General features: G+C 53.6%; 1 protein-coding gene across 5 annotated transcripts in view; it reads left to right on the plus strand.

The window, feature by feature from the left end:
* The window catches only part of RYR1 (ryanodine receptor 1), a 128,834-nt gene that overhangs the window by 53,491 nt on the left and 47,648 nt on the right, over window positions 1–27,695 (plus strand). For 2 of the 5 annotated variants that reach the window (XM_059876495.1, XM_059876496.1), the window contains exons 40-78: window positions 660–774; window positions 860–992; window positions 1,593–1,687; window positions 3,228–3,363; window positions 3,615–3,801; window positions 3,894–4,002; window positions 4,379–4,499; window positions 4,577–4,746; window positions 5,014–5,234; window positions 5,318–5,408; window positions 6,297–6,437; window positions 6,836–6,999; window positions 7,099–7,177; window positions 7,430–7,519; window positions 8,204–8,344; window positions 8,684–8,758; window positions 8,859–8,934; window positions 10,239–10,362; window positions 10,669–10,784; window positions 12,506–12,573; window positions 12,669–12,790; window positions 13,259–13,308; window positions 13,717–13,777; window positions 13,904–14,142; window positions 15,729–15,810; window positions 16,331–16,461; window positions 16,702–17,034; window positions 17,959–18,199; window positions 19,558–19,645; window positions 19,751–19,843; window positions 20,414–20,431; window positions 21,630–21,800; window positions 23,305–23,364; window positions 23,617–23,754; window positions 24,292–24,404; window positions 24,602–24,698; window positions 25,223–25,329; window positions 27,387–27,438; window positions 27,582–27,650. In XM_059876495.1, coding sequence (XP_059732478.1) covers window positions 660–774; window positions 860–992; window positions 1,593–1,687; window positions 3,228–3,363; window positions 3,615–3,801; window positions 3,894–4,002; window positions 4,379–4,499; window positions 4,577–4,746; window positions 5,014–5,234; window positions 5,318–5,408; window positions 6,297–6,437; window positions 6,836–6,999; window positions 7,099–7,177; window positions 7,430–7,519; window positions 8,204–8,344; window positions 8,684–8,758; window positions 8,859–8,934; window positions 10,239–10,362; window positions 10,669–10,784; window positions 12,506–12,573; window positions 12,669–12,790; window positions 13,259–13,308; window positions 13,717–13,777; window positions 13,904–14,142; window positions 15,729–15,810; window positions 16,331–16,461; window positions 16,702–17,034; window positions 17,959–18,199; window positions 19,558–19,645; window positions 19,751–19,843; window positions 20,414–20,431; window positions 21,630–21,800; window positions 23,305–23,364; window positions 23,617–23,754; window positions 24,292–24,404; window positions 24,602–24,698; window positions 25,223–25,329; window positions 27,387–27,438; window positions 27,582–27,650 — 4,717 coding nt within the window. 5 annotated transcript variants of the gene reach the window in all.

The following is a 27,695-nucleotide window of genomic DNA, read 5'->3' on the forward strand; positions in this document are numbered from 1 at the left end:
TGTGGCTTCAGTGAGCTGCTGTGTTTTTGTTTAGTCGCTAAGTTGTGTCTGACTCTTGTGCAACCCCATGGACTGTATCTGACTCTTTTGCAACCCCATGGGCTGTAGCCCAATCCCATCTGCCCATGGGATTGCCTCGTTGTCCCAGGCAAGAATCTTGGAGTAGGTTGCCATTTCCTTCTCCAAGGGATCTTGCCAACCCAGGGAGCAAACCCACATTTCCTGCTTGGCGGGTGGATTCTTTACCACTGAGCCACCTGGGAAGCCCAGTAGCAATAATAATAGGTTTGAGCACTCACTCAGTGTCAAGTGTGCCTCGTTCATTCACTCAGCAAACATCTGTCGAGCACCTACTATATGCCAGGCCCTTTCTAGGCACTTGGCAATACAACATGCAACATGCTAAAGATGTCTGCCCCAGGGGAGCCCACCCTGGATCTTTGCCTGGTTTTCTTGTCTGTGAAACAGGGATAATTATAGATCCTGCCTTCCAGAGTGGACATGAGGCTTGGATGAGTTCAGATCATTAAAGGGGGCGGTGCTGGGCACAGACTAGGAGTTCAGTAAATGTGAACTCTTACCACAGTCTTGATGATGGCTCCCCCAAAGGTCTGGGGGCTCTCCACGGACTTGACCCCATGCACTCGGCCTGTCCACAGGAACATCATGAACAACAAAGTCTTCTACCAACACCCGAACCTGATGAGGGCACTGGGCATGCACGAGACAGTCATGGAGGTCATGGTGAACGTCCTTGGGGGCGGTGAATCCAAGGTAAGGGGGCTGTGTGGGCCAGGGAGCTCAGGGGAGGGGGCCAAGGGAGGCAGGCACTGACCACTGGCCCACCCTACCCACCCAGGAGATCCGCTTCCCCAAGATGGTGACAAGCTGCTGCCGCTTCCTCTGCTACTTCTGCCGCATCAGCCGGCAGAACCAGCGCTCCATGTTCGACCACCTGAGCTACCTGCTGGAGAACAGCGGCATCGGCCTGGGTGAGAAGCCCTGAACCCACTCCTGGCAGTCCATCCAGGCTGGGCCCCACTCTCCGCTGGCTCACTCAGTCATTCAACAAATGTGCGTGTGTGCATGCTAAGTCACTTCAGTCGTGTCCGACTCTTTGTAACCCCATGGACTTAGCCCGGTCAGGCCCCTCTGTCCATGGGATTCTCCAGGCAAGAATACTAGAGTGGGTTGCTATGCCCTCCTCCAGGGGATCTTCCTAACCCAGGGATCGAACCCACGTTTCTATGTCTCCTGCATTGGCAGGCAGGTTCTTTACCACTAACGCCACCTGGGGAACTCAACCCACCCCAGATCTGGCCCTATAATGAGTAGTGCTGGGGACACCCAGACGCCCTGGGCCTGGCCCTCATGGGGCTCACAGTGGAGTGGGGAAGACAAACCCATCCTGGATTGAGACAGCTTGGACTGCTCAGGCCTGGGATGGGGAAGCACGGGTCCGAGGAGGCACCTGACCCAGACTGGGAAAGAGGTGGTCAAGGAAGCCTTCCTGGAGGAGATGAGATAAACAAAAGTGAGACAGGCAGCCAGGCACCTCTAATGAGCATTCTCACTGCCTCTCACCCCCACAGGCATGCAGGGCTCCACTCCCCTGGACGTGGCAGCTGCCTCTGTCATCGACAACAACGAGCTGGCCTTGGCGCTGCAGGAGCAGGATCTGGAGAAGGTATGGAGGGAAGAGGCCTGGCCCGTACCTGACCTCCTGGGGCACCTGCTGATTCGGGATGCACTCTAGGGGTGCTGTTGTGCAGGGTCCAGAACTGAATCACAAGGGGAATAATCTCAGGGGAGGAACAGGACCTAGTCACTCAGTCACGGTGTGTGTCTGTGCTTAGTCGTTCAGTTGTGTCTGATTCTTTGTGACCCCAGGGCTGAGTGAAAATCCACGCCCCACCCCCCCAGCCGTGTGGACTTGGCACATTTCTTGGCCGTCTGTGCTCCCTGCTTCTGTGTATAGCAGTGAAGAGCAGGGGCTATGGAGTTCAGCAACTTAGGTTCACCTCTCCACACTGCCCCCCTTTGCTGTGTGGCTTTGGGCTAGTGACTTAATTCTCCAGGCTTCCATCTCCTCATCTGTAGAATGAATATAATAGAAACAGTTTCATGTAGTTGTTCTGAGGATTAAATGAGTTAACCCACAAAAGCATTTACAAAACAGTACACACTCTCTGACAGTTAAGTAATTTATTTAACAAATGTTTATTGAGCACCTATTATGTGTCAGGACCCGTCCAAGGCAGTAGGGGTATGACAGTGATTGAGACGGTCAAAAATCCTTGTCCTTGTGAAGCTGACATTCTAGTTGGGAAGATGGAAAATAAACATGATGAATAAGTAAAATATATGGTGTATTAGGACTTCCCAGGTGGCTCAGTGGTAAAGAATCTGCCTGCCAAGTAGGAGCTGCAGGAAATGTGTGTCCGACCCCTGGGTCAGGAAGATCTCCTGGAGGAGGAAATAGCAACTCACTTCTAGTAATCTTGTTAGGATAATTCCATGGACAGAGAAGCCTGGTGGGCTACAGTCCATGGGGTCACCTGGTGACCAGTCCTTGGGGCCGACACAACTGAAGTGACTGAGCACGCACACGTGCATGGTGTATTAGCTAGTGACAAGTGTTAAGGAGGAAAAATCAAGAGAGAAATATCAAGTGTCGGAAGGGTGTGACCAAATTTAGACAAGAGTGGTCACAGAAAGCTTCACTGAGAAAGTGATAGATAAAGTTCTGAAGGAGACAGGGGCCATATGGACATGGAGGGGGAAGGAGAGCCTTCCAAGCTGGGAAATAGCCAGTGCAAGGGCCCTGGGGCAGGAGTGAACTCAACAAGTTTGATAAACAGCAAAGAGACCAGTGTGGTTGTAGCAGAGGGAGACAGGGTGAGTGCTAGGAGGTGAGGGCAGGGAGGTGACAAAGGCAGGCTATATGGAGGGTCTTTGGGCATAACCCTAAGAGAGATGGCATCACAGTATTTGCAGGGTCCCTCTGACTGTGTAGGGAACAGTCTAGGGGTTGAAGGGAACAGTGTGCCCAGGGAGAAGGGGGCTGTGATGGTCCTGGGGGGAGATGATGGTGGAAGATGAGGCTTATTGGCTGAGGGATCCAGAGACAGTCGGATTGCAGAGGTCCCGGGGCAGACAGGGACTTACGCCTTGGGGAAGAAGGTGGTGTGGGTCGAGCCCCTGGCTGAGCCACCCTCTACACTCAGGTGGTGTCCTACTTGGCTGGCTGTGGCCTCCAAAGCTGCCCCATGCTCCTGGCCAAAGGGTACCCAGACATCGGCTGGAACCCCTGTGGTGGGGAGCGCTACCTGGACTTCCTGCGCTTCGCTGTCTTTGTCAATGGTGAGGCGGGAGGTGGCGGTAACAGGGCGGGAGGCTGGGGGGCGGTCATGGGTGGTCAAACCTCCCTCGGGTGTGGTCCATATTCTAGGCCACAGGCCTGGCCCGGACAGGGGTGCCTCCTAGTGGGCACAGGGCAGGGTCCGGAGGTCAGCGGGGGCCTGGAGTTCACCCTGAGGTGCCAGGTTGAGGGCTGCCCAGGGACGAACCCTGGGCAGTGGCTTAAGAGGCCTCCTGACTCTGCGCGCCACCAGGTGAGAGCGTAGAGGAGAACGCCAACGTGGTGGTGCGGCTGCTGATCCGCAAGCCCGAGTGCTTTGGGCCTGCCCTGCGGGGCGAGGGCGGCTCGGGGCTGCTGGCCACCATCGAAGAGGCCATCCGCATCTCCGAGGACCCCGCGCGGGACGGTCCAGGCGTCCGTAGGGACCGGCGGCGCGAGCAGTGAGTCTCCTGACCTCTCCTCGACAGAACAAACCACCCTCCCCAAGCCCCTTGATGCCGCCCCCTCCTCACATCACCACCTTCCCTTGCAGCTTCGGGGAGGAGCCCCCTGAAGAAAACCGGGTGCATCTGGGACACGCCATCATGTCCTTCTACGCTGCCTTGATTGACCTGCTGGGACGCTGTGCGCCAGAGATGCATGTGAGACCTGAAGCCTGGGCTGGGGCGCGGGGCATGGCCAACCTTGAACCTCCTCTTTCAGACATTCAGCGACCTTGATTTAGCTCTTGCTCTGTGGGTGGTCTTAGGCCAGGCAATGCTGGGGACACACCAATAACCAAGAGAGCCTGTGGCCCCACTCTCATGGACCTCCCAGTCCAGTGGGGGAGACCAGGCAATGAGAGCTGGGGTTGTTAGGGCTGCAGACGAACAGCGCAGGCAGAGGGATCAGGGCTGGAAATTCTAGCATTCACTCCAGGAGACAGGGTCCTACTTTATGTGCCAGTGGGTCAGGAAGGGATGGAATGACCAAATGGGGCATGGGGTGCCTGATGACATGCCCACCTCCCCTCTCCAGCTAATTCAAGCCGGCAAGGGTGAGGCCCTGCGGATCCGTGCCATCCTGCGCTCCCTTGTACCCTTGGATGACCTCGTGGGCATCATCAGCCTCCCGCTGCAGATCCCCACCCTGGGCAAAGGTGCGGAGGGGCGGGACTCAGCAAGGGAAGCAGAGGGCCCCCAAGGGCAGCCCTGATCCCAGTCTCGTTGCCCACAGACGGGGCTCTGGTGCAACCAAAGATGTCAGCATCCTTTGTGCCCGACCACAAGGCGTCAATGGTGCTCTTCCTGGACCGGGTATATGGCATTGAGAACCAGGACTTCCTGTTGCATGTGCTGGACGTGGGGTTCCTGCCCGACATGCGGGCGGCTGCCTCGCTGGACACGGTGAGTAGCCTGGCCACCCTCCCAGCCTCCATGGCTGAGATGGGTCATGGGAACGCCTGCAGAACAGTCTAATCTGGATAATGAGGGTTCATTAATTGACTCCTGGACTTTTGTATATGTTTGAAATTTTCTTAGTCCAAAGTAATAAGGGTAATAGAGACTGGGAGGAGCAGATTTGGGGCGAAGATCAGAGGCCCGGGTGGTTGAGTTGCCAGGGCAACCCCAGGAGCGTGCACGGGGACCTGATGTCCCCACCCTGTGCCCCAGGCCACTTTCAGCACGACGGAGATGGCGCTGGCGCTGAACCGCTACCTGTGCCTAGCGGTGCTGCCGCTCATCACCAAGTGTGCGCCTCTGTTTGCGGGAACGGAGCATCGTGCCATCATGGTGGACTCCATGCTTCACACGGTGTACCGCCTGTCCCGCGGCCGCTCGCTCACCAAGGCGCAGCGCGACGTCATCGAGGAATGCCTGATGGCGCTCTGCAGGTGGGGCGGGACCCGGGTGGGCGGGGCTACGAGTGGGGTGGGCCTTGCGGAGAGGTAACCCCGTCCTGTGCGTGTCCCCGCAGGTACATCCGCCCGTCCATGCTGCAGCACCTGCTGCGGCGCCTGGTGTTCGACGTGCCTATCCTCAACGAGTTCGCCAAGATGCCGCTCAAGGTGAGGGCAAGCCCTCTTCAGCTGCGTATTTCCATGCTCCACCCACCGCCTTGCTCTGCGCTCGGACTATGGAACTTTTCAGTATCACATCGCCTGGGCCGGTTAACCTGCAAACATTCGGGCAGCAGGCCTCATAGAAACTTCTTTAATATTCTTACTGCATACTAGGATTCCCAGGTCATTCACTTTGCGTCATTGGTGCCTCTAGCACTCCCTAATTAGAGTTTAATTGCCCAACAGTGAGCCAGCCCCCCTTAATGAACATATATTTGTGTGGGGCGCACTGCTTTTCCTAATCAGTATGCTTATTCGCGTGCTTAGACCACCAGCCTGCCGCTATTCAAATAAGAGCATTTATTTGAATCAACAGTACCACAGCTATCCTGCATGTTTGCACACTGTCTCGTCTATTATTTTTTCATTTGCATGCTTCTTTGCCTAAGGAGATACCCGCAACTCACATATCTTAACTATTTTGCACAATATATCTAAATCAGCCCTATTTTAAATTTGCATATGGATGGTAGAGGCTCTGTCCCCAATTACCATATGTTTGCATGGAGTACTGAGTATGTTTCTACTTGCCATGTTAATTGACGTAAGGACAGATCACTTCATCCTTATGCCCATTTGCACACGACCCTTCCCAAGGATTAATATCTGCATGCTTATTTGCGTAAAGCAACACCAGACAAATCCAGCTTTGATTTAATGCCCATCCCGATTCTGAAAAAGAGTGCCAAATTTACATAATCAACTGTCCAGGATCACTTCCCAATATGCTTACCATTCTCTTATTAGCATGTCATTTGCATGATCTACACCTCCTTCATAATTTAAAATCAGTGGTACCCCTCATTCATTTGTCCCCCTCTTGCTCCCACCCAGCTCCTCACCAACCACTATGAGCGCTGTTGGAAGTACTACTGCCTCCCCACAGGTTGGGCCAACTTTGGGGTCACCTCGGAGGAAGAGCTGCACCTCACTCGTAAACTCTTCTGGGGCATCTTTGACTCGCTGGCCCATAAGGTCTGAGCACCCAGGGCTCCTGAAAGAAACCTGTTTAGAGGGCTTGGGATCTGAAGTCAGTGATCTAAAATGAAATTCCCAGTTTGGGAGTTCAGGGAGGGAAGCAGTTCTGCAGGTCTGGATCTAGGAGGATCTATGATTTGGGTCTCTGGTTTGAATGTCATGGAAGAGGGAATGGGGGACTCTAGTTTGGGGGCTTGGAGAGGATTAATTAGGGGTGCTTTGAGAGTCCGGGTGGGTCTGAGGTTTGAGTTTTAGAGTGAGACCATACTTCAGGTCTGAGGGCTTGAGAAAGAAGGTTGATTATTGGAGGGGTGAATTTGAAGTCCTGGGGCTCCAGAATTGGAAGGCTCAGCCAGGCCTGCAGTGACCCACCCTGCCCCCCTCACATTCCCCAGAAATATGATCAAGAGTTGTACCGCATGGCTATGCCCTGCCTGTGTGCCATCGCAGGGGCCCTGCCCCCGGACTACGTGGATGCCTCATACTCATCCAAGGCTGAGAAAAAGGCCACGGTGGATGCTGAAGGCAACTTTGATCCTCGGCCTGTGGAGACCCTCAAGTGAGGCCTGAGGGCAGTGGGGGGCTGGGGGAAGGAGAAGGTTTCAGAGATGGAAGGAAGGGCCAGATCCAACATCTGCTGACCCCATTCCTCCAATAGTGTGATCATCCCAGAGAAGCTGGACTCCTTCATTAACAAGTTCGCGGAGTATACACACGAGAAGTGGGCCTTCGACAAGGTCAGCATCAGGGTCCTCCCCTCCCCGGAATTCCCAACCCTTGCCCACCTTCCTCAAGACCCCAGCTTTCCCCCAGACCCAGATCCTCCTAGAGGGCCCCAGATTTCCCTGAGACCCATAACTCCTCCTGGAGCCCTCAACCCCTCCAGGGCTCCTCTTCAGGGTCCCCCAGGCTGGTGTCCACCCCTTATCCTGCTCCCACCCTCAACTCCGTAGTGACACTGTCCCCACCTATCCCATCTCATCCTTCAGATCCAGAACAACTGGTCCTATGGGGAGAACATAGATGAGGAACTCAAGACCCATCCCATGCTGAGGCCCTACAAGACCTTTTCAGAGAAGGTGACCAAACCTTGGGGCCCAAAGTTGGGGGTCCAAAATTGGGGGCTTCAGAGAGGAGGAGGCAGCTTCATAGGCTTGGATCTAGCTGGATCTGTGGATTGGAGTTCCTCACTCATGGACTTTTGTTGTTGTTCAGCCGCTCATTTGTGTTCAACTCTTTGGGACCCTGTGAACTGCAGCAGGCGAGGCTTCCCTGTCCTTCACTATCTCACACTTGCTCAAATTCATGTCCATTGAATCAATGATGCCATCCAACCATCTCATCCTCTGTAGCCCGCTTCTCCTCCTATCCTCAATCTTTCCCAGCATCAGGGTCTTTTCTAATGAGTTGGCTCCATGGACTTTGCCTTCTGGCAAACCTGACTGCCTCCCGTAGATCACAGACTGCTGGTGTCTCTTCTTTTAGAAACACTCAGAGGGACTAGGTTTGATTCCTTGACCATACAACTTAACTTCTCTGAGTCTCATGTGTAGAATGGGATAAAGAGAGCTTGTTTGGGAGGCTGTGTTACAGGGCAGGTAAGAGACTTGGTTTTGAATTCGGACTGGATCACTTCCTAGACATATTGTCAAGGTTTTCCCCTTCTTGGGACCCTGGAGGCCAATGAGGCTGAGCCAGGAGGTCCAACCTCCCCCTCCCTCTCACCCCATTCCACTAACTCCACTCCCTCCTGTGCACCCCAGGACAAAGAGATTTACCGCTGGCCCATAAAGGAGTCCTTGAAGGCCATGATTGCCTGGGAATGGACGATAGAGAAAGCCAGGGAGGGTGAGGAGGAGAAGACGGAGAAGAAGAAAACCCGGAAGATATCCCAAAGCGCCCAGGTGGAGGCGGGGCTGGGGCAGGGGGTGGGGTCATGACGGGGTGGAGGGCGGCTAGGAGAAGGGGCGGGGCCAGGAGGGCTGGGGCCAGGTAGGAGGTGGGGTCGAGAGAGGGAAAAGGGCCAAGGGAAGGAAGTGGGGTCAGCGGTAGCGGGGAGGCCAGGAGCGGGGTGCAGGCCAAGAGATCTGGAGCCTGAAAAACTGCAAAGGGCAGAAGAGCAGAGGGTGGCTTAGAGGCAGGCCTTTAAGGAAAGGTCGCAGAGGAGGGGATGAACTGGATTGGGGACTGGGCTTCCTGCGAACCAATCAAGCCCCCCCCCCGCCCCTCCCCTGTCACCCCAGACCTATGATGCAAGGGAAGGCTACAACCCACAACCCCCCGATCTCAGTGGAGTTACCCTGTCTCGGGAGCTGCAAGTGAGTCTTCTGGCCCTTTATTTGGGAACATGGAGGTGTCTGTGGTGAGAGGAGAACATCCTCTGAGTATGGGCCTTGACCCCTTTGCATCCACTCCTAGGCCATGGCGGAACAACTGGCGGAAAATTACCACAACACATGGGGGCGCAAAAAGAAGCAGGAGCTGGAAGCCAAGGGTGAGGGCGCCCATCCCATTCCAGCACAGACTCCCCTTCTCCGCAGTTCCCTAGTCACAGGCTCCGGAGTCCTAAGGGCCTGGGTTAGAGTTGCAAGACTTTGAACGATTACTTTCACCCCATTGAACCTTCCTTTCTGTGTCTCTCAGTTCAGTTCAGTCGCTCAGTCGTATCCAACTCTTTGCGATCCCATGGACTGCAGCACACCAGGCTTCTCTATCCATTACCAACTCCCAGAGCTTGCTCAAACTCATGTCCATCGAGTTGGTGATGCCATCCAACCATCTCATCCTCTGTGGTCCCCTTCTCCTCTTTCCTTCAACCTTTCCCAGTATAGGGGTCTTTTCCAATGGGTCAGTTCTTCACATCAGGTGGCCATCACATCAGTACTGGAGTTCCAGCTTCAGCATCAGTCCTTTCAATGAATATTCAGGACTGATTTCTTTTAGGATGGACTGGTTGGATCTCCTTGCAGTCCAAGGGACTCTCAAGAGGCTTCTCCAACACCACAGTTCAAAAGCATCAATTATTCAGTGCAGTACTCTTGCCTGGAAAATCCCATGGACGGAGGAGCCTGGTAGGCTTCAGTCCATGGGGTTGCTAAGAGTCGGACACGACTGAGCAACTTCACTTTGACTTTTCACTTTCATGCACTGGAGAAGGAAATGGCAACCCACTCCAGTATTCATGCCTAGAGAATCCCAGGGATGGGGGAGCCTGATGGGCTGCCGTCTATGGGGTCGCACAGAGTCAGACACGACTGAAGCGACTTAGCAGCAGCAGCAGCAGTCGGCCTTCTTTATGGTCTAACTCTCACATCCATACATGACTACTGGAAAAACCACAGCTTTGACTAGATGGACCTTTGTTGGCAAAGTAATGTCTCTGCTTTTTAATATGCTGTCTAGGTTGTCATAGCTTTTCTTCCAAGGAGCAAGCGTATTTTAATTTCATGGCTGCAGTCACCATCTGCAGTGATTTTGGAGCCCAAGAAAATAAAGTCTGTCACTGTTTCCATTGTTTCCCCATCTATTTGCCATGAAATGATGGGATCGGATACCATGATCTGAGTTTTTCGAATGTTGAGTTTTAAGCCAGCTTTTTCTGTGTCTCTACAGTGAGCGTTTACTCCTGTAGAGCTGTGGGGAGGATGTGGGGAGCATCTGAAAGCAATGTTAGGTTATGCTTATCTCTGTCTATATTCCTATAATTATGCACACTTTCAACTTCAGGAACCACGTCAATGAGAGATCTGGGTTCCCCCTCCTACCAACGCCCCTAATTTCTGGTCTTCGCTCTCCCAGGTGGTGGGACCCATCCCCTGCTGGTTCCCTACGACACGCTCACGGCCAAGGAGAAGGCACGAGATCGGGAGAAGGCCCAGGAGCTGTTGAAGTTCCTGCAGATGAACGGCTACGCGGTCACCAGGCAAGAGGGCTGGAAGCCGGGTCGGGGAGCGGTAGGGATCACGCGCGGAACCCCAGCATAAGCTGGGAGAGGCGAATCCGAAGTAGCGGAGGCGGAGCCAGAGAGAGGAAACTGATAGGGTGGGGCTGGGGCGGGATCAGAGGGGTGTGGCCTGTGGGCGGAGGCGGGGCCAGAGGGGAGGAGTCTAAGAAGAGTGGGGCCTGGAAAACGAAGGTGGTTCCTGGAGGAGTCCAGGGGAAACTGGAAAGAGGCGGGAAATACCGGTGATCTGGGTCTGAGCTGACCCCTCGCTCCGCCTGCACGCAGAGGTCTTAAGGACATGGAACTGGACACGTCTTCCATTGAGAAACGGTTCGCCTTCGGCTTCCTGCAGCAGTTGCTGCGCTGGATGGACATTTCTCAAGAGTTCATCGCTCACCTGGGTACGAAGAATTCCCTCCTCGCGTCCGCCTTAGCTGCAGTTTCATCTAGGGACCCAGTTCATGCATTTCTGTCCCCGCCCCCGCGCCCTCCCCATTTAGTCATTGAGCTAGACTTTGTTCTAGGGATTTAGAATAGGACGATGAACAAGATAAAGATCCCTGTCCTTTGGCAATTTACATTCCGGTGGTGGATACATTCCCGAGGTGGATTCAGACAATTAACGTTGGAAATAACGTGATCACTTAGTGTGTTAGAAAGTGATTAGTGTTATGGGGAGAGGAATACACTAGAGCCAGCTAAAGAGGGCTGGGAGTGTGGGCCAGTTGTAATAGAATATTCCAGGAAACTAGGGAGAGCGCTACTTGGTCATCTGGGGAGAGTAAATCAGGCAGAGGATCAGCCCGTGCAGAGGCTGCAGATGTATTAGGAGGTCTGTGTGGCTGAAGCAGAGTGGGGTGGGTAGGGTGGTGGGGAGAATGAGAGGAAATGGGGTCAGAAAGGTGACAGATCAAACCAGGCTTTACACCATGGTGAGGATTGTGGCTTGTTACTCTGAGTGAGATGGTGCCCTGTGGGCAGTCTAAGCAGGAGAGGACCCTGGTCTGCCTTGGGTGTTCACAGGCTCCCTCTGACTGCCTGTGGGGGGTCAGGAGCAAAACAGAATTAGAACTGGGAGATTCTGGGCCTAGTTTGAAGGCTGAGGCTGTTAAGATGTCTTGCAGATGCCTCTTATATGTCACTAAGAGTCACAAGTGGGGACCCTGTAATCCAGGCTTCCCCCAGAGAGCGAGCCACCCTGGAACCCCCAAATTCCCTTCAGCTAAGTGAAAGGCCCAGCAGGATTCACTCACCCATCTCACCCCAAATCCCATGCGAGTGGGACCCCTGTGCTGCACACCCTCCTGGATATTCCCTTTCCTCCTGAACCTCAGTTTCCTCATCTGTGAAACGGGGATTCTGTTCACTATAACCAGCAGTGGTTCTGTCCCTTATTTGCTAAGTGACCTGAAGTAAGCTGTTGCACCTCAATTTCCTCATCTGTAAAATGGGGACGAAGGACCAGCCAGGCCTCCCATGTTGGGAGGAGATTTTACGAGGACTTTTCTCACGGTGTCAGAGACATAGCAAGTGTTTAGTAATTAAGCCTTATTTTATTATTATTTTAGTAGTATTATTTTAATAATATGAATTATTATTATTACTATGATGATGATGATTGAAACAGATTTCCACCTTAAAGTTAAATCTAGGGGACTTCCCTGGCAGTCTAGTGGTTAAGACCATGCTTCCAGTGCAGGGGGCACGAGTTTAATCCTGGTCAGGGAACTAAGATGCCACATGCCATGCACTGCAGCCAAAAAAAGGCTAAATTTAGCTTTTAAAATTTCCCCTCCTCACCTATCACAAATTCTTTTCTTCCTGTCTACACTGACTTCTTTTTTTATTTATTCATTCCATATTTACTCAGTGCCAGGTGAGGAGGGGGAATGGCCTTACCCCATTCCAGTTTGTCCTTCTCTCCATTTTCAGCATCAGGAAGGGATTGATCAAGGAGTTGGGATCAGATGAAAACAGGGAAGAGAGGTTTGCCTCAAAGCCGACAGCAGTGACTTCATACCAGGAGCTTATCTGCTGTCATACCCTCAGTCTGCCCCATCAGAAAACCCTGATTTCCCTAGACTTGAAGCCACCATGACCGCTATTTGCCTTCCCCCACCAGAGGCCGTGGTCAGCAGTGGACGAGTGGAAAAGTCCCCTCACGAACAGGAGATTAAATTCTTTGCCAAGGTGAGAGGTGGCCACAGAAGCTGAAGGAGGCTGGGGACTGGTGGGCTTTCCTCGCCCTACACCCAATCCCCTTTATCTCTTCCCCATGCCCCCAGATCCTGCTCCCTTTGATCAACCAGTACTTCACCAACCACTGCCTCTATTTCCTGTCCACCCCGGCCAAAGTGCTGGGCAGTGGTGGCCACGCCTCCAACAAGGAGAAGGAAATGATCACCAGGTGCGCCCCCCGCCCCCACCAGGACTTCTGACTCAGACCCCTGACCTCATGGCGTTGTAATCCTGGGTCCTTTTCTCCCAACCTTGGACTTTAAAGGCTCTGTCCTGGGTGCTGGGCACTGATCAGTCTACCTGCAGAGGTGATTGAAGGGCTGGGGTGACAAGCTGTCCTGGTGTGCCCCCCAGGATACGGGACTTTCAGGCCGACTGGGATGAGTCAGTCATCCTATTAGAAAGGCAGATCGGCCTCCCCATCCCCAGCGTCCCAGTTACTGCTTGAGACTCTCTAGCTGGTTCATCTCTCTGCCCCTCCCCCTCCCTCTGTCTCCTTCATTTTCTCCCCCATCATCCTTTCTCCTCCTGGCTCTGTCCCTCTCTCCCTGTCTTCCCTGTCTCTCCTCCTCTGATTGTGTCCCCTCGCTGTCCTCGCTCCCCGTTTCCCCTGTCCTATTCCTTTCTCTTTCTTCAGCCTCTTCTGCAAGCTTGCGGCTCTTGTCCGTCACCGAGTCTCTCTCTTTGGTGAGTAGGTCTGCTCCCCAAGCCCTTCTCCCAAGTCTTCCCTCTCTTCGCCTCTTCACAACCTCACCCTGAAGAGATATGGCCCAGGTTCATGCCTTAATCTGAACAACCTTCACTGTTCTTCCTCTGGACTTGGACATGGAGTGGGTAGTCCTGGGAATGGGACAGTGGCTGGGAGAGTCCTGGGCCCTGCCACCCAGGAGTGCCCAGACTCCTCACCAGACAGCGATGGCCCAGAAGTCAGGGCTGGGGTCGGGGAGGGATCGGCAGGGGGTCACAGGATGAGGAAAGGACAGGGGCCTACGGAGTTGGGGTGGGGTGGGTGGAGAGAGATGAGTTGAGGTGGGTGAAGAGGGAGCTGCTGTCGTCATTACCCTTCCTTCACCCAGGCCCACCTTCCTCCCCCAGGCACGGATGCCCCAGCTGTGGTCAACTGTCTTCACATCCTGGCACGCTCCCTGGATGCCAGGTGGGGCCATGGGTCACGGTGCCCACTCCCATTCTACCCCTGCCCCCCGCCGCCCCCACCCCTGTTCTCCTGGACTCTCTGCCGTCTCAAATCTCAGATTGCAGAGTGCCCCCACTTCCCTCCTAGGACCGTGATGAAGTCTGGCCCCGAGATTGTGAAGGCTGGCCTCCGTTCCTTCTTTGAGAGTGCCTCGGAGGACATTGAGAAGATGGTGGAGAACCTGCGGCTCGGCAAGGTGTCACAGGCGCGCACGCAGGTGAAGGGCGTGGGCCAGAACCTCACCTACACCACTGTGGCCCTGCTGCCGGTCCTCACCACCCTCTTCCAGCACATCGCCCAGCATCAGTTTGGAGACGATGTTATCCGTAAGGGCTACTGATCCCAGGGACCGTGGTGGGGCTGGGGGTGTCAGTTCCACCAACACCATCCATCCCAGTGTGCCTGGTAGAGTCTGCGGGTGTTTCAGTGTTACGTTTATTGAGAGGTTTCATTGCCGTAAGCAAAGTGTGCATTCAGTTCAGTAAATTGGTAGGGAAGAGAATGAGTTAATCAGAATATTCATTCCATAGATCTAACAAAAGACCCTCCTTCACTGTAGCTTAACCAATTACATGTATATTTCTTTTTAAAAACATCTTTACTTATTTATTTACTTTTGGCTGTATTGGCTTCCCAGGTGGCGCTAGTGGTAAAGAACCCACTTGCCAGTGCAGGAGACATAAGAGACACGGGTTCAATCCCTGGGTCGGGAAGATCCCCTGGAGGAGGGCATGGCAACCCACTCCAGTATTCTTGCCTGAAGAGTCCCATGGACAGAGGAGCCCGGCGGGCTGCAGTCCATAGGGTCACAAGGAGTCAGACGCAACTGAAACAGCTTAGCACACACATACATGTTGTGTCTTCATTGCAGCACACGGGCTTCTCTCTGGTTGAGGTGTGCGGGCTTAGCTGTCCCTTGGTTTTACCTTCCACTTTGAGTGTAGCTTCCCAGGTGGCTCAGTGGTAAAGAATCTGCCTGCCAGTGTAGGAGACGTGGGTTCGATTCCTGGGTTGGGGAGATCCCCTGGAGAAGGAAATGGCAACCCATTCCAGTATTCTTGCCTGAAGAATCCCATGGGCAGAGGAGCCTGGTGGGCTACAGTCCATGGGGTTGCAAAAGAGTTGGACACGACTTCGCAACTAAACCACCACCGCTTATGATGAAGGGATCTCCAAACTTTTTGTTGAACTCTTGAATATGAGCTGCACAAACAGTGACACCTCATCCCTAAATATTCAGCCTGGAACATCTAGATGTTGCAGAACCTTTTCTCCTGTAACCACAATTTCAGTATCACTCTTAACCTGACTATGGTTAGATTTCCCCATTACCCTCAAAATGTCTTTGATTTGTTTTTTAATTCAGAATTCAGCGAGGTTTCTCTCACTGCGTGTGGTTGTCATGTCTCTGTCGCCTCTTTCAATCTAGACAGTCCCCCTGCCCCCTCATGACATTTAGGAAGTTGATGAGGTTCTTAACCTGGCCTCCTGGGGAGTGTGTGGATAACCGAGATTGGAGTCAGGATTGGATGTCTGTTTGCATATTCTGGAGGCAGTGTCCAGCATTATCATCAAAGAGATCCATGACCCTTCTCCAAGGAAAGAAAAACTAGCCTTTATTGAATGTCTGCTGTGTGCCCTGTCCCAATTGCTTTCTGAGTATTAATTATTAATATTAATAATTATTAATTATTATAATTAATAATACTTTCCGAGTATTGTTTAATCTTCACAGCAACTCCCTAACGAAAATACTATATTTATCCACATTTTACAGAGAGGGAAACAGGCCCAAACTAGTAAATGGCAGGCTGGCTCTACAGCCCCTGCTCTTACTCTGTCATTTGGAGACAAAGGAGGGGTTAGGGGAGGACCGGACTAACCCCAACCCCACCCTTTCTCCCCTACTCAGTGGATGACGTCCAGGTCTCTTGCTACCGAACACTGTGCAGTATCTACTCTCTGGGGACCACCAGGAACCCTTACGTGGAAAAGTAAGGAGAGAGATAGTTTGGGGCTGGGGTGGGGACTGTTGGGGCTCAGGGACGTGAGGGCTCAGGAGAAGATGGGAGTGAGTGAAAAGCTGGGAGATGGTTTGTCCTCAGAAGACATGCGCACGGTGGCAACTGCAGTTCCTTCAGTTCCTCAGTGTGGCCACGTGAGGGCACTCAGGTAGGCCAGTGAAGGTGGCCAGAGGCCCTTGGCACCAGGATGCTAGGTTGTTCTCCACTGGCAGGGGGTACGCAGAAACTCTGGTGGCCCACGGGAGCCAGGCATGCTGGGGGGAACTGGGGAGGGTGGCTGGCAGTGCCCAAGTGGGCTTTCCTGAGCCCAGATCACCGACGGAGAAAGAGGACATTCAGGAAACCCAGGGAAATGGCTACATCGGTGGCCACCAGTGAATGGCAGCTCTGCTCCTAAGGGTTCTGGGAGAGGCACTTCTGTGGAGTACGGGACTGGGATCCAGGACTGGGCAGAGGGGGCTTGGAAGCTAAGTACAACCTTCTCTTCCAGATTGCGGCCAGCCCTGGGCGAGTGCCTGGCCCGCCTGGCAGCGGCCATGCCAGTGGCATTCCTGGAGCCGCAGCTGAATGAATACAATGCCTGCTCAGTGTACACCACCAAGTCTCCCCGGGAGCGGGCCAGTAAGTGGGGTGGGGCTGGGGCAGCTGGCAAGGGTTGTCTTCCGCCCACACAGGGTCCAAGGAGACCCATTGTGAAGGTAGTAGGGTCCAGTCTGGGCCCTGAGGTGTTGAGGATTCCTCAGTTTGCGGGTGCTTCAGATTGGGGAACCCCAGAGCTTATGGAGACACCAGTTTGTGGTATGGACACTGAGGTCTGGGCATGAGGAGTTGGCATGCCCTGACACCCTCCCTGTACCCCAGTCCTGGGGCTCCCCAACAGTGTGGAGGAAATGTGTCCTGACATCCCAGTGCTGGAGCGGCTCATGGCTGACATCGGGGGGCTGGCTGAGTCGGGGGCCCGCTACACGGAGATGCCGCACGTCATCGAGATCACGCTGCCCATGCTGTGCAGTTACCTGCCCCGCTGGTGGGAGCGCGGGCCCGAGGCACCCCCACCTGCCCTACCTGCCGGGGCCCCTCCACCCTGCACAGCCGTCACCTCCGACCACCTCAACTCGCTGCTGGGGAACATCCTGCGAATCATTGTCAACAACCTGGGCATTGACGAGGCCACCTGGATGAAGCGGCTGGCTGGTGGGTCTGGCGAGCGCGCAGGTCCAGAGAACTGGGGCCAGTGTCCTGGGACTCAGGTCTCTGGATCTCAGAGGGAGATCTCAGGGTCTGTGGTTTTCTGGGAATGGGGAGGAGTCAGATCTCGGTTTTCTCAGGATCACAAGGCCAGAGATCATTCCCAGGAGCCTGAATCTCAGGGTCATAGCGTCCGAGATGGATGCATGGATCCTGGGAATCTTCCAGGCTGGATTTGGAATTTCTGGAGCCTTGGAAAGGGTTAGGGGCTGAGTCAGAAGGCTGAGTTCCTTATACAAAGGGTCAGAGAACCAGGTCAAACATCGGGGTCCCTGATATGGACAGTTAGGGTTCTGGGTCCAAGGTCAAGAAATGAGTCTTTAAAAGGTTGGAATTCCTGGTTCATAAGTTCCATGTCAGGGGTTGAGTTTTGGATCAGGGCCAAGCTAGAGATCAGAGCTGAGGTCAGAGGCCAGGGTCAGAGGCCAGAGAAGGTAAGAAGCCAGAGGTATTGGTCAGAAATCATGTGGTGAGCTCCATCTGGGTATAGACCAGGTCAGAGGTTAAAGACTGGAGTGAGATCTCATGGGCTAGGGTAGGGTATCAGGTTAGGATTCACTTGTTGGGGTCAGAGGTCAAGGACCTGTGTCAGGCTAGAGGGTCACAGTTTCAGGTCAAAGGTTATGGTGGGTGGGATGCAGATTCAGGTGCTATGTCAGAGGTCACAGTCTGAGGTCAGGCGTGGGATCGTAAGTTGATACTGGGGTCAGACATGAGGGTCAGGCTGGGATCAATGTTAGTTTGTAGGTCAGAGGTACAGGTTGGAAGTCAGGGATGGGAACAGAGGTCAGGGGTGGGATCAGAGGTCATAGATGAGGTGCTGGAGTCAGCAGCTGGCCAGCAGCCCATGCGCCCGGTCTGCTCCTGCAGTGTTTGCCCAGCCCATTGTGAGTCGGGCCCGGCCGGAGCTCCTGCACTCTCACTTCATCCCCACCATCGGGCGGCTGCGCAAGCGGGCAGGGAAGGTGGTGGCCGAGGAGGAGCAGCTGCGCCTGGAGGCCAAGGCGGAGGCCGAGGAGGGCGAGCTCCTGGTGCGGGATGAGTTCTCTGTGCTCTGCCGGGATCTGTACGCCCTTTACCCGCTGCTCATCCGCTACGTGGACAACAACAGGTCAGCATGTCCCCAGCTGTCCCCCACACCCCTCAGCCTGGCCTCTGGCTTCCCTGGACCCCTTCTGACCTCTGGCCTCCGACTTGCTATGTACTTGCAATTCCCACTTCATCCCAGCCTACCTCCTGACCCCCAGCCCCTGTTGCTTCTGGACCAATAGAAGCCAGCGTGTGTTTGCTCCCCTTCTGCTCCTTTAAACCTCCTGAATCTGAGGCCCTGTGAGGGTTGCAGTGTTAACCAGAAGGAGCCGTATTTCCCTCTTTCATCACTGGTCACCATCCAGACCTTGCCAGCCTAATATGCCCCAGAAACATGAGTCTTTGTAAAGGGCAAGCTCAGATATCAATCAGTTGCTAAAACATCTCCCTGAAATCAGAGGCACCATTTAAAGTATTCAGTCTTAGGTGCAGCCAGATCCAGGGCTTGAACAAGTTTCAACTCCAAGTTCCATCTTGGTTGGAAAAGATTTTAAGGTTGTACCAGGGCTTTGTAAGCAACGGTTCACGGATTGATTAGCTATGTCTGTCCCGGGAGCAGAAGCACACAGCAGTATGCATGCTATATATATCCTCGCGAGCTCATCTTTGTGCACATGAATGGGTATTGCTGTAGGATAGATTCCTAGGAGCAGGAATCGAAAAGTTTGGACAAGTAAAGCGAGGTATATTCAACACAGTGAAAATACTAATGGAATGAAATTGAACAGATTGTTGTAGCATGAATCTCACAAACATCAGGTTGAATGAAAGAAACCAGAAAATTTTAAATAGTGTACATATCATATCATCTTTTTATGTAATGTTCAAGAACAAAGATAATTCATGGTCTAGAAGCCAGGATAAGGATATCTTTCAAGAAGAGGATGGGGGCACAAGGTAACTTCTGGGAACTGGAACTGTTCTTTTTTTAAAATTATTTATTTATTTATTTGGGTGTGCTGGTCATAGTTGGGGCATGCAGGATCTTTAGTTGTGGCATATGGGATCTAGTTCCCTGACCAGGGATTGAACCCAGGCCCTCTGCATTGGGAGCATGGAGTCTTAGCCACTGGACCACCAGGCAAGTCCCTAGAAATGTTCTATTTCTTGACTTGGGTGGTGGTTACCCAAATCAAGTGTGTTCACTAGGCACTTTATACATATGTTATACTTCCATAAAAAGGGTTAGAGACAGAAAAAAATTTTCAGTAATTGTCATTTATAATTTTTAAATCATCTGAATGGCCAGATTACCATAGAAAGCTCTCCCTCTCCCGTTTGAGTCTCTGGGTGCCCTCCCCTGAAGTGTCTCCCTGCTACCCCCTTCCCTGGGGGTCCCTGCCCTCATCCCTCACCAGCCGCTTCCCCTGCCTGCCTCAGGGCACACTGGCTGACCGAGCCCAACCCCAGCGCGGAGGAGCTGTTCAGGATGGTGGGCGAGATCTTCATCTACTGGTCCAAGTCCCACGTGAGTCCCCACCCACCCGCCCCTCCTCTCTGGATCCCCGAGCAGCTGCTGCCCAAAGAAGCCCTCCCCCACCCTGTCTGATCCTCAACACCTCTCCCCCACCAGAACTTTAAGCGTGAGGAGCAGAACTTTGTGGTCCAGAATGAGATCAACAACATGTCATTTCTGACGGCCGACAACAAGAGCAAAATGGCCAAGGTTGGTACTTTGCTCTTGGAGGAGGACTTAGCCAGGAGGGAAGGGGGGACAGCCTCGGGCTTCCTAGCTGACCCCTCCTCACCCCGCCCGCCCTCCTCATCCTGGTCACGTTCCCTGAAGCCCTCACAGCAGCCCCTTCCCCATCCTCCTTCCTCCCCACCTCCCCCTTCTCTCAGCTCCATCCCCTCCCTCCCCCATTTCCCTCTTCTTTCTTCCCTCTCCTCGCTCCTCCCTACCTGCTTTCTCCTCCCTATCACCCAGCACCTCATCTTACTCCATCCTCCCCACCTCCCTCTTCCACCCCAATTTCCTCCTCTCACTTCTCCCACTTCTTTCCTCCTATTCCTTTATTCCACATCCCCACCTCCTTCCCTCTCCCCTTAGCCTTCCCTGAACTGCCCTCTAAAGGGCAAGGTCAAAAGGACAAACCCACCATCCTCAGCGAGGTCTGGAATTCCCCAGTTGGGGGGTACACGTCAGGGTGGGGCAGAGGAGCTGGCTTGGAGGGGCCCTGGGGTTCTTGGAGGGACTGGGGTAACACTTCTTGTCTCTGTCTGCACCCTGATGCAGCAGACGGGAGATGTACAGGTCAGCTCCACATCTGGGACCTTCTGCATGGCTCTTGGCTAATACCCTCTACCCACCCGCCCCCAACCCCAGCCTCTGCTCTGCCTCCAGAAAACCCTTCCCCTGTTCCCTGCCTCTCAGCCTTGGCTTTCGGCCCCGCCCTCTTTCTCTTGCTCCACCCCTCCTCCCACTAACCATCCCCTTCCCGGCCCTCAACTTTTGGTAGTTTTTTTTTTTAACTTTTATTAAAAAAAAATAAAAACTCTCCTCTCAGCTTTCCCCAGAGCTTCAAAGCATCGTGGACTGAGGTTCTAGGGAATGGGAATGGGGGTGCAAAAGGCACGTGCATGATTGGGTTTAAGGCCTGGACTTGAGAATTAGACCGACTCAGGTTAGAATCCTGATTCTTGGCAGTGTGATGTTGGTCAAGTGTCTTACCCTTTTGAGCCTTAGGCATCTGGTCGGTGGCCCCTGGCCCCAGAGCTCTGTAAGGACCCAGTGAGATGCCGCATGTGCTGGCACACGGGTCACACTCTGTATCACGAGCTGGCGTGGATGTGGCTCTGGCTGAAGCTTGCCACTGGGGCTTTTCATTGGCATGACTGGGGTGGCCCTGGCCGTGGCTCTGCACCCGAGGCTCCAGAACACGGCTGTGGGACTCTGTGCCCCGTGTTTCTGCTTCCAGATCTTTCTGGACCTGTCTTCTCTCTTGTATCTTCTGTCTTCCTGTCTCCTTGTTCATCTTAGTCTCTCAGTCTCTCTCTCGATCTCTTTCTTCCCACTTCTCTTGTCTCTTGGGACTCTTCCCTGTTCTACATCTTCATTTCATTCTCGGGAACTCTGTCTGGGGCTCTGAGATGGGGGTTGTATGTGTGTTGTAGGGGCAGGAGGGGTGTCCTAGTGAAAGTTCTGAGGGGATTCTGGGAGAAGAATCCCAAGGTTGTGGAAGCCTGGAATTGGGGGAAATCTGGAAGGATTTGGGATAGAAGCTGAGAATTCGGGATAGAAGCTTTGATCTGTGAGACTCTGGGGTCAGGGCTCAGGGTCTGAAATGAAAGATCGGCAAGGGCTGGGGTGGAAACTGAGGTGGCTCTGGGATCGGGGAGGGTCTTTCTAACATTCAGGCGCGGGGCTGGATTGTGGACAGTGGTGGCAGGGTGGGGCTGGGGCAGAGGCCAGGCTGGGACTCAAGCTGGCACTGAGCTCTGTGTTCCCACAGTCAGGTGGCTCGGACCAGGAGCGCACCAAGAAGAAGCGCCGGGGTGACCGGTACTCCGTGCAGACGTCGCTGATTGTGGCCACGCTCAAGAAGATGCTGCCCATCGGCCTGAACATGTGTGCCCCCACTGACCAGGAGCTCATCACACTGGCCAAGACCCGCTATGCCCTGGTGCCTGCTCAGCCCCTTTCTGGGAACTGCCAGGGTCCAACTCAGCACCTTACTGAGCCCCACTCAGCACCCCTACTAAACCCCCTGCCATCTCTCAGGGGCCCTCCCTAGGACCCTCCTGAGTCCTCCAGGACCCTGAGGGCTCACTGGGCCCTCTAGAATGCCTGAACCTTCCCACAGGATGCTGAGGCCCCCACTTGGGATGCTGTCAGAACTCTGGATCCTAAGGACCCTAACTGGGACCCCACTGGAACCCAGGAAGGCCACTAAGACCCCCCTAGGACCCAAAGACCACATCAAACCTTCAGGAACCCCACTGAACACCAACCCCACCTCTGCCAAACTTGCTAGAATCCTGAGGATCCCATCTGAGACACCTTAAGCCCCCTGAGACTCCTCCAAGTCCTCTGCCAGGACCTGCCCAAGTCCCTTGGGACCCACAGAGCCCCTCATGATCCCACTGGCCCTCCTCTGAACCTCTGGATTCCCACTGGGCTCTCCAGCTCACTCTCTCTTTTCCTCAGGACCCTGTGGATCTCTCCCCTTGGAGTCTGTTAACACCCAACTGAGCCCCAAAGACTCTTAGGGGCCCAGTGAGCACCCTGTGACCTTAAGTAGCCCCCAGGTTCCTAATGACTTCTTCCCTAGGCTCAGAGACTGAGACCCCTTCTAAGCCCTCTGGGACCCCAAAGAGGCTCCTGGGGCCCCTTTTATCCATTATATGGGAACTCCCCCCCCCAGATCATTTTCAGCCTCAGGGACCCAAGAAGTCCTCCCAGGATCCTGCCCCAAGACCCTTAGAACCTCCCCCAGGACCCTGCTAAGCACCCTGAGGATCTACTAATCTCCAGGACCCTGAAGACCACTGATTCTCCGCTGATATCACAAGCATTCCCTTTCCCAGAACCCTAAAGCCTCCTTCCCTCAGGACCTCAAGCTTTTCCTAGGACCTGTTGAGGCCTGCTGGACCTGTTGAGGCCTGCTGAAATCCCAAAGGGCCCTTCTGACCCCTTAACTTGGTTCTTGAGCACCCCCTCTCCTGGGATCCTAAAGAACCCCCACCCTACTGATCCCTGTTTTAGTCTCTGTGTGAACCCCGCCAGTGACAAGTGATTTGCCTGACCTCCTTGACCTCTGATGACCTTGCTGCCTCTTATAATCCCCCTCACCTACCTCTGATTTTCAAAAATTCCCTGCCCATCTCCCACTTACTCCCAGCCCCACTCTGACCCTCTTCTGACCTCCTTTTATGACCTTTGAGGATATCCTCATGTCAACCCCTACCTCCTCTCATACCCCAACGAGGCCCCTCTAATCCTGATTCTTCAAGGTGCCTTCAGTGGCCACTCGGACTCCTCTCTGACCATTCCTGACCTCTGGATCCTTTTCATTTCTCTTGAATCCTCTCTTGGATCTTGGGGTAGTGGGGCTAGAAGGGAGAGGGTTGTAGGACAAGGAGGATGCTGGGCCCTCCGGAGTGACCCAGCCTGGCTTGTCTCTTCAGAAAGACACAGATGAGGAGGTCCGGGAATATCTGCAAAACAACCTTCACCTTCAGGGAAAGGTACGCCTCTGCCTCCTCAATCTGCAACTGAAAGGGGCGCATCAGGATAATAGCAACAGTCACAGCCAGCTTTTGAGCCCTCATATCGGTGCCAGGCATCGAAAGAAGGACCTTAACTCGTACTCAATCCCTCAGTGAATCATCGTGGCATTGAATCGTGGGGTGGGGGCGTGGCCCTCCCAGAAGCCCGGCTGAGGGAGGAGGGAGCGGGCAAGGGAGAGGCCTCAAGCCGGACGATCTTCCTCCTCTCAGGTCGAAGGCTCCCCTTCTCTGCGCTGGCAAATGGCCCTGTACCGGGGCCTCCCGGGCCGCGAGGAGGACGCTGACGATCCGGAGAAAATCGTGCGCAGAGTTCAGGAAGTGTCCGCCGTGCTCTACCATCTGGAGCAGGTGTCTTACTGCTGAGTGGTCAAAACTTGGTCTCTGGGCGGAGCCTGGGGCGGGCTTGAGCCTGTGGGCTGGGCCTGCGGGTGAACTGCCGGCCTCTGGGCGGGGCAAAGGGCGGGTCTTAAATCTTTTGTAGGGGATGGGCCTTGAATTTTACAACGAGACTTAAAATGGAGGCTTTGATATGGGAGTCAGACCTGGCGCGCAATCTTGGACCTAGGGACAGCGCCGGTGCAGAACTTTGGGTCTGAGAGTTAGGCCTGGTGGAGACGCGTTGACTCTGTGGGCATGAGATTGGGGTGGGGCCTAAGGGGGCGGTCTGAGTCTGTGGGCGGGGCCTATGAGGGAAATAATTGGTCTGCAAGAGGAGAACAGGTCAGAACTTTGACTCTATTGGCGGAGCCAGTCAGGGTGTTCCTTCGGCCCTGTGAATCGTCCTGAATTTGGACTGGGCACAGATGGGCATTTTCACTCGGGGCTGGAAGTGGGAATCAGACCAGGGGCAGAACCTGGAGCCATGACACATAATCCCGCCATCAGATCGAGCACCCTTACAAGTCCAAGAAGGCCGTGTGGCACAAGCTCTTATCGAAGCAGCGCCGGAGGGCAGTCGTCGCCTGTTTCCGCATGACCCCCCTGTACAACCTGCCCACGTAAGACACCCCGCCTCCAATGGAGGAAGGGAGCCTAAGCCGCCTTGGAGAATGGGTGGGTGAGGAGGCGAGAGGATGGGGTGCGCACCCAGTGGGGTCTTGAGGAATGGTTAGCGGAGGCAGAATGGTTAGGGGAAGCGGTGCGAGGGACGTGCATGGGGAAATCTTGCTGACGCCTCAAATCTTCCCCTGCGAAGGCACCGGGCCTGTAATATGTTTCTGGAGAGCTACAAGGCGGCGTGGATCTTGACAGAAGACCACAGTTTTGAGGACCGCATGATAGATGACCTTTCAGTGAGCTGGGGCCTGCCTGGGAGTGTGGGGGCAGATGGGTAGGGCTGGGGCCCACCTCCAGGGGTCATCCTTCACACTGAGCGGTGTGGGAACAGGGGCCCCTGGCTTGGGCAGAAGCAGGGGAGGGTGCAGGATGTGGGAGAAGAGAATAAAAAGTCTAGCAGGGCTTATCGGAGAAGGCAATGGCACCCCACTCCAGTACTCTTGCCTGGAAAATCCCATGGATGGAGGAGCCTGGTAGGCTGCAGTCAGTCCATGGGGTCACTAAGAGTCGGACACGACTAAGCGACTTCCCTTTCACTTTTCACTTTCATGCATTGGAGAAGGAAATGGCAACCCACTCCAGTGTTCTTGCCTGGAGAATCTCAGGGACGGGGGAGCCTGGTGGGCTGCCGTCTATGGGGTCGCACAGAGTCGGACACGACTGAAGCGACTTAGCAGCAGCAGCAGCAGCAGCAGGGCTTATATGAGAGACAGATGGGGACTCTGGAAACCCCTACCCAAAGCCCCACTCCTTCCTCCAGAAAGCTGGGGAGCAGGAGGAGGAGGAGGAGGAGGTGGAAGAGAAGAAGCCAGACCCCCTGCACCAGCTGGTCCTGCACTTCAGCCGCACCGCCCTGACTGAAAAGAGGTGAGACCCTTCCTGGGTCTGCAAGAGGGACTCACTACCTCTTCCCACCCCAATCCTTGCTCCTCAAGAGAGAACCTCTGTGTCCCGGGAAGGGGGGACACCCACAGCTGATCCTTTAATGTCATTTAACTGGGACAGGCAGAGTCACCTTGTACCACTGTGCAGACTGGGCACTTCACAGGGGCATCTCTTCTGAAGGGTTCACATCACAGGCAATATCCATTTAGGCTTATTCTAGAAGAAAATGTCTTGTTCACATAAAATCAGTTGCAGTATATTATAGGGGCGAGGTCAGTATATTGCGATGCATTTCCAGCAGATGGCAGTGAGGAACAGGGCACTTCTAATTCAGACAAAAGCTTCATATGGGCCAATGGCAGTCTTGGGAATAAATAGCAGTAATAAGGGCGCTGCTGCTAACGGTAACAACAGGCAGTATTTATCATATGCTTTTCATGTGTCGGGCATCATGTTAAACACTTGATGGTGAGATCCTCTCACTTCATCTTCACACTATGAGATAGATATTATTATCACCTTTGTGTGTGTGGATGAGGAAATGAGGCACAGAGATTTGTTTTTCTCATGGAACACCAAGTCAGGAGATAGAGAGTCCTGGGCTGGGCAGGGGCATAGTGACACTGACAGAGACCCATGCTCAGTCAGGATTTCTGCCCTGCCATTCTAAGCTGTTGCCTCATAGCTACAAAATGAATGCTGAACCTCCAGACATCGTGACTACATGTCAGACAGAAAGGAGAAAGGCTTTCCTCTAAGGAAAACCCAAATCCTTTTAGCCAAGGAACACTGTCCATGGTGGGCTTAGGCACATGGCCCATTGGCTAGAATTCTGACATCAGGCCACCACCAGCTGTGAGGGAGACTGGAAAGCCGAGTGTTCTGTTTTCTATTCTCTGGGAAAGCAGTGACTCTGGAGTTAGACTCTTCAGGTTTGAATTCCAGTACAGACTTTGTGACATTGGCCAAGAAAATTATTTGTGCCTCAGTTTCCTCATCTGTATAATGGGACTAGTCATTGTGACCCTTGAACAATGCAGGGGTTAGGAGCACTGATGCTGAAGCTGAAGCTCCAGTACTCTGACCACTTGATGTGAAGAGCTGACTCATTGGAAAAGACCATGATATGGGAAAGATTGAAGACAAAAGGAGAAGGGGGTGGCAAAGGATGAGATGGCTAAATAACATCACTGACTCAATGGATGTGAATTTGAGCAAACTCCAGGAGACAGTGAAGGACAGGGAAGCCTGGTGTGTTGCAGTCCATGGGGTCTCTTAAGAATCAGACACAACTTAGTGGCTGAACAACAAAGGGGAACTAACCCTTCACACATTTAAAAATTCATGTATAACCTTATAATTGGCTCTCCATATCCATGGTTCTCCATCCGTGGATTCAACCAACAATGGATCATGTAGTACTGTAGTAGTATTTATTGAGGGGAAAAGACCCCACATATAAGTGGACTCATGCAGTTCAAACTCGTATTGTTTAAGGATCAACTTTATATCTACCTAGTTGGATTACTATGAGAATTAATGTTATTATGTACCAACACTTAGAATAGAGACCAACCTAGAGTAAACTCAATGGTTGTTGGCCATTACTTCTGCTATCATTAGTATTATTATAGAGGAGATGCAAGGAAGTGGTTGATCATAGTTGTCAGGTGAGCTAACCAGTTGTCAGGTGGCAAGATAGTCCCAGAAGCTCTAGGGTTCCATCACACCATCACAACAATCCCAGTGGAAAAGGAGCACTTCTATCAATAGCTTCAGCAAAACTCCCAGAATGAATTCCACCGGACCAGTGTGGATCACATGACCATCTCTTACTTATTATTGTAGTCAAGCAGATAGAAGGTAGCAATTGGCTCAGCCTTGATCACATGCCCAGTCTGGCAATGGAGAGCCTACCCCATCGGCACCACACAGCCTGAGCGTGGGGAGAACTGACTTTCCATAGGAAATCTGGAGGCGCTTATAAGATGGAGTTCCTCCATACTGGGCCCTAACTGTCTCCCCACTTACTTTCTCAGCAAACTGGATGAAGATTACTTGTATATAGCGTATGCTGATATCATGGCTAAGGTGAGGCCCTGCCCCCATCTAGGGCAGGTTCCCTTCCCTGCCCACCGCCGCCCAGCTGCAATGCCTGTCCACTGAAAGGGCTGGGACTGGACTGGGGTATCTTTTCTGTTCACCATCATCTCTAACTGATGCCCCATCCCCAGAGCTGCCACCTGGAGGAGGGAGGGGAGAATGGCGAAGCTGAAGAAGAGGAGGTTGAGGTTTCCTTCGAGGTAGGTGTGATCAAGTAGTCCCGGAAGAAAGGGGTAGGGGACCCT

This window comes from Bos taurus, chromosome 18 (genome assembly GCF_002263795.3).
Source record: "Bos taurus isolate L1 Dominette 01449 registration number 42190680 breed Hereford chromosome 18, ARS-UCD2.0, whole genome shotgun sequence".
Classification (NCBI taxonomy): Eukaryota; Metazoa; Chordata; class Mammalia; order Artiodactyla; family Bovidae; genus Bos; species Bos taurus.